This window comes from Medicago truncatula, chromosome 3, assembly GCF_003473485.1.
Source record: "Medicago truncatula cultivar Jemalong A17 chromosome 3, MtrunA17r5.0-ANR, whole genome shotgun sequence".
Lineage (NCBI taxonomy): Eukaryota > Viridiplantae > Streptophyta > Magnoliopsida > Fabales > Fabaceae > Medicago > Medicago truncatula.
The window spans coordinates 49448769-49454912 of record NC_053044.1 but is presented as its reverse complement, the minus strand read 5'-3'; the positions used below and the strand labels follow the sequence as shown (position 1 = coordinate 49454912).

Here is a 6144-nt window from a genome sequence, read left to right as displayed (position 1 = left end):
GTGAGATCATGTCTCTTAGCATTTTAATTAATTATTAATAGGTTGCTCACATTAAATCTTGACCATAACATTTATTCTTTTAAAGGCATTTGATAAAAAGTCTAATGAAAATAATTTATCTTGATAATCGTGTATTTATTACGTTACAACTTTAAAAATTGATATCTACTTGATTAAACTCATCAATTATTTATACTTTTGTCTTCTTAACAAAGGTCTTGACACTTTCTTCAAGTTCACCATACAATCTTCACTTATTCTTGACACTAATCTCACACTTTAGTTATTCTTGACAATCTCACTAAATATTCTTAAAGTGTGTTTGGATGGAGAATATTTTAAGGTGAATTCCCTCGAAACATTACATTACCTCAAAATATTCCGCCATCCAAACACACTCTTAGTTTAGATTAGATTTAGATCGATATGATTTATAAAAATATATATTCGATGTTCACTCACGAAACTGTGTGAGAATGAAAAGAAAAACGCGTGTGAGACACTTTTCATAGAATCACAACGGCGCAGATTCCGACACTGTCCTCACCGTACACACAACTTTGTTCTCACTTTTTATTTATACCAAAAACTGCATACAAATAAATTATCACTCCCAACCACTCTTCAATTTCATCTTCTCAAACCTCTCTCACTATGTCCACCACTAACGAAGATTTTCAAGGTAGTAACTATTATTCTCTTCCTCTTTCTTTTTTTACTTTTTTCAGGGTTTGTTTTTGCAACCCAATTTTGAAAAAACAAACATATTTTTTATGCTTATTTTCACCACCAATGCTTCTATTTTATATTCTCATAATATTCTTGATCTTTGATTGTAAAAATTTGACCTTTGATTGTTTTGGATGGGTGAGTAGATGAGAAAGATTGTAACTTCAAGAGATAGATACAAAAAGTACTAATTTATTAATGAAAATTACATAACTTAACTTGTTGCAACGATTTAGGAACCCTAGGACAGAAACCCTTGATCCATCTTACAGAGTGAAATATAAAAGGAGTGGAGGGCTTTGGACGGAGGAAAAGATGAGGGATTCCCTCACTTTTTGTGGGAGGGGTTAGAATTTCTTTTTGGTCTTTAACCTTTTGGTCTGTAATTGTTTCAGTTATGATTCATACTCGGGTTTCGTGAACAATTATTTCTTAACTGGAGCTCATTAACTACTTAAGTTCAATCACTTGGTTTGAAGGGCTGGAATGAAATTAGTTATCAGTAATATTATTATTCTTATGAAAATATTATAAAGGTATGTAATTGATTTGAAAATTGACTTTAGTAAGGAGGGTTGATGATTAACGAAAGAGAGTCCAATAGTTACATATTTAGAGAGACCAACGAGAATTATGCTAAATCAGTAGGAGTAATTTATAAGTAAATAAATAGTTTATCCTTGGATAGGGTTTTGTGGCTTTATTGATTCATGTATCCGACCCAACTTTGTGAAAAAAGGCTCAATGGTTTTTGACATTGTTGCCTGAAATAGATGCATTCTAGGACCAAGATGTAAGATTTGAGAAGCAACAAGTGGCCGATTTAGGTTTTCTCTACGATTGTTTAACAACAAAAATTAAACTTTCATAGGGCAGGCAGCAATTTGATTCCTTCATTCAACACCTGACTTAATTGTTACTCAACTCATATTTGCTTTCTTTTTTAAGTGGTAGGTGTTTCAAATTGTTATGTGTTCAAGAGCCAATTGCAAGAGTATGCACAGAAAGCAGGACTTGGCACACCTGTGTATGAAACTACCAAGGAAGGGCCTTCCCATGAACCTTCTTTCAGGTCAACAGTGATTATGAATGATGTTCGTTATGATTCTTTGGCTGGATTTTTTAACCGTAAAGCAGCAGAGCAGTCAGCTGCAGAGGTTGCTTTGATGGAGTTGGCCAAAACTGGTGAAGTTAACCAGTCTATTACTCAACCTGTTGTAAGTAGTCTTTACAAATTATAATTTTTCTGTTGGTAGTAATTGAAAGTTCCGAGTGTAGCGACCGTTGCAGATTATTTTTCACATTTCTTCAGCTCATTGGGACATTTGAAGTTTTTATGTTGTGGGACAAATTCCTGTCTTTTCTACTTTCAACTTTCAAGAGTGGTTATCTTCTCGCCATCTTTATGTTGATTAGCTAATGGTTGCTTCTCTAGTGTTCTTAGTATGCAACAGTTTGGTGTACATTGTTTTGTTGATGTGATCGGTATTTCTTTCTTTTTTCTTTTTATTAAGACTTGAGAGTGTGCCGTATCTTCTTTCTGCCTTCTTACCTGTCAGCTCGTCACCAATATTATTCTTCTGAAAATAAAGATACTCTTAAATTTTCATTTGATAAATATTTCTGTTACTTGTTTATATATATATTGTCAGAAAGAAGAAAAAAAAACTTGATAGTTTATAATGAGATGAAATATAACTGTTGCATATTATATTTGAGGTTCCCTATTGGATTTTCTCTAGATATAAATGCCTTACTAAGTTCTGTATTCATATATATTACAGCTTTGCGAGTTATTGTATATTTTCTGGTTCTGATTATTTTAATGGTGTTTTCTTCCAGCATGAAACTGGATTGTGCAAGAATTTACTTCAGGAATATGCACAGAAGATGAATTATGCAATGCCATTGTATCAGAGCAAAAAGGATGACACACCACCAGGCAGGGCACCATTATATTCGTGTACGGTTGACATTGGAGGGATGCTCTATATTGGAGGAACAGCGAAAACAAAGAGGGAAGCTGAGATAAAAGCTGCGAGAACTGCTTTATTAGCTATCCAGACAAATGCATCTCAGGCTTCTGAAAACCAGTTTGGCCATTTGACTGTCATTCCATCCAGAAAAAGGGCAACGGAATCTATTGCTGATGAGGCTTCGAAAGCTCCGAAGTCTAAGAAATCACGCTTTAAAGGGAAATATTCCAAGAAGAAACCGCATAGAAATAAGAAGCGCCGTATTAACGCTGACAATGCTGGTGATGAAGCAAAGATCGATAATGGGGCAGAATCACTGGCAAGTGCTAATGATGAATCTGGCCTCCAGGAAATCAAATCTGAAGCAGCATTCCCTTCAGAAGTCATGAAAAATTCTGAGAACGGAGTATCATCTAATCATCATGAGAAAGAGACATTAGCTGGTCTCCAGGAAATCAAATCTGAAGCAGCATTCCCTTCGGAAGCCATGCAGTATTATGATAATGGAGTATCAACTAATCATCATGAGAAAGAGACATTAGCTGGCCTCCAGGAAGTCAAATCTGAAGCAGCATTTCCTTCAGAAGCCATGAAGAATTCTGAGAACGGAGCATCAACTAATTATCATGAGAAAGAGACATCAGCTGGCCTCCAGGAAGTCAAATCTGAAGCAGCATTCCCACCAGATGAAGCCATGCAGAATTCTGAGAACGGAGTGCCAACTAATCATCATGAGAAAGAGACATTAGGTGCCATAAAGGAAGTCAAATCGGAAGCAGCATTCCCTTCAGATGAAGCCATGCAGAATTCTGAGAACGGAGCATCAACTAATCATCATGAGAAAGAGACATTAGCTGCCATCCAGGAAGTCAAATCTGAAGCAGCATTCCCTTCAGATGAAGCCATGCAGAATTCTGAGAACGGGGTGTCAACTAATCATCATGAGAAAGAGACGTTAGCTACCATCCAGGAAATCAAATCTGAAGCAGCATTCCCTTCAGATGAAACCATGATGAATTCTGAGAATGGAGTCTCAACTAATCATCATGAGAAAGAGACATTAGCTGCCATCCAGGAAATCAAATCTGAAGCAGCATTCCCTTCAGATGAAGCCACGATGAATTCTGAGAACGGAGTCTCGACTAATCATCATGAGAAAGAGACATTAGCTGCCATCCAGGAAATCAAATCTGAAGCAGCATTCCTTTCAGAAGCCATGACGAATTCTGAGAACCGAGTCTCGACTAATCATCATGAGGAAGAGAAATTAGCAGGCGTCCAGGAAATCAAATCTGAAGCAGCATTCCTTTCAGAAGTCATGAAGAATTCTGGGAGTGATATATCAACTAATCTTCATGAGAAAGAGATGTACCAGTCATTTGTTTTGAATAATCAAGAGAATTTTGAAAGTGGGAAGTTAACAGAATTGCAATCCAAAGAGATCAATATTGGGAATGTTGTCACAGAAGTGTCATTTGCTCCCGAGGGATACATACTGGCGATGAGCGTGGAGATGAACAAACAGAATTGCAATGGAGATATGGTCTCTGGCGAATGATTGTATTGAGAGGTGGGTTTTGTGGCTTCAGGTATTAATATTAATTATTAATTGAATGATTACAATGGAAGAAAAGCAGACATTCATTAGAGGAGTAGGAAAGCTTGAGGATTTTCAACATTTTTTCTTTGTTGGCGTGTCACTCAGGAAAATAGAGTATAGGCTATGATATATGAACCAAAGCAAGTTGATAATTTATAATTGATTATGGTGTTTTAAACCATTTATTTACTTATGGTAATGCACTGTTATATTGAATCTATCTTGTGTTTAATACAGAATGAATGCAAAAAAACCTCTCTCTAAAACATCCTCTGCCTTCTCTCTAGCAATCCACCGCCTTCCAGCTTCCAATCTCTTCTCTTCCCTTCCCGTCTGATCCAAATCAGAATTTCCACCATGTAGATATAGGTTCGTGGTGGTGCGACAGTCAGGATAGCCACCCGCACCACCCTTGCCAGTTCTTCCATAGGGCCGCGCCGGAGGTCTTTGGTGGTTATTGTATTGCAGCCGCTATCACGATGCTTCTGGTGTTGTTTAGAAGCTTCGTTCTGGTTTGGTTTCTTTTCACCACCGTCGTCTCCGTTGGTTCATTTTTGGGTGGTTCCAAGGTGGCGGCGGATGGTTTCGTGCTGATCTATGGTCGCCGTTGCCGTCGACGGCCCAAACAATGTTCATTTTGTTCGTTGCGGCTCTCTCAAACCCTTTCGGATAGGCTCCATCAACACCGGAGTGTTCAGTTACGATTTTGTGTTTCTGATCCGACATCATATCATTGAATTGCGGTGGATTGTTGTCCTGTCTTTGATTTCTTGATTCTATTCCAAATTTGTTGAGATCTGCAAGGTTCAGAGCTTTGGATTTACTTCTTCTGCACTGAGTTTGATATGGTTATATCCGCTTCAATCATTTGGAATGATTTGGCTAGAAATGACCATTCTTGCTGTAAGTTGTGGATTGGGGAAATTGTTATCGTATTGACGGTCAATTCAGATATCGTTCCTCAAGAGATGAGTATGTGCTCGTCTATGATTTGCTATAATGTTTGAGGATTTTTACACATTTTTTTTCAATCCGGTTTCGTTCTCTGTGTTGGGTTTGCTGGTTTGTGTGTATTGTCCCTATACATATGGTTTCACAAACTGGATTTTTGTCCGATCTGTTTTACACTTCTGTATTATTCGCTGGGTTAGGTTCATGTTCTCCAACTTTTGTACTTTTTTTTTTTTTTCTTCTAAAAAATAAAAATACAGAATGAATGCGTGGATGTGTTGATACTAAACTATAAAATTGAATGTCCTCTCACGAGATAAATTAACTAACTAATCATAAACGAACTTCTACATAATTAATGAAACAACTAAAGTTTTTTTTTTTTTTTTTTTTTTTTTTTTTTTTTTTTTTTTTGTATAAGGCAAACCATGAGCCAAGTACATTATAATATTCTAACAATAATGCTGTCCAAAAAGTTTAGAGGATTGTATGCATAACATAGTCTAACTTTTTAGTGAAATGAACAGTGTAATTATATAGTTTTTGTATGTATATCCGTAAAATAAAATCCGTTTGTAAAATCTTAGTGGGAGTCTGATTAAGTTAGGTGTGGATGCTTTGATGAGGACCTACTTAAACTATCAAGTAACTAGAAATTATCCTAATTATCCAATTAAGTTACACTTGGTTGAGTGATTTACGGTTACTACCATAGCTAAGGCTGGTTGCTTGTAAAAAAAACATTCATTGATCACACGTGTTTCTAACTGATTCATGATCTCTAGTGATATTTTTCTATAAAAGTTATACTTAACCTCAATCCATTTCTAGATTTGCTCTAAGAACTCAATACAAATAGATGCTAGTGAATGTGAAAATGGTTTTTCT

General features: G+C 36.3%; 1 protein-coding gene across 3 annotated transcripts; it reads left to right on the top strand.

Annotated features, from left to right (window-relative positions):
* Window positions 1-467: 467 nt before the first annotated feature.
* On the top strand, window positions 468-4525 carry LOC11432283 (double-stranded RNA-binding protein 1). 3 transcript variants are annotated; one of them, XM_039831752.1, is made up of 4 exons: window positions 468-682; window positions 1678-1946; window positions 2572-3054; window positions 3259-4525. In XM_039831752.1, exons 1-4 carry the CDS (start codon window positions 655-657, stop codon window positions 4261-4263), a joined length of 1785 nt encoding a protein of 594 aa, XP_039687686.1. In that variant the 5' UTR covers window positions 468-654; the 3' UTR covers window positions 4264-4525. The 3 variants fall into 3 exon arrangements, with proteins under 3 accessions (XP_039687686.1, XP_013461691.1, XP_003602894.2); XM_013606237.3 differs by having other exon boundaries at window positions 1684-1946; window positions 2572-4525; XM_003602846.4 differs by having other exon boundaries at window positions 2572-4525.
* Window positions 4526-6144: the final 1619 nt, after the last annotated feature.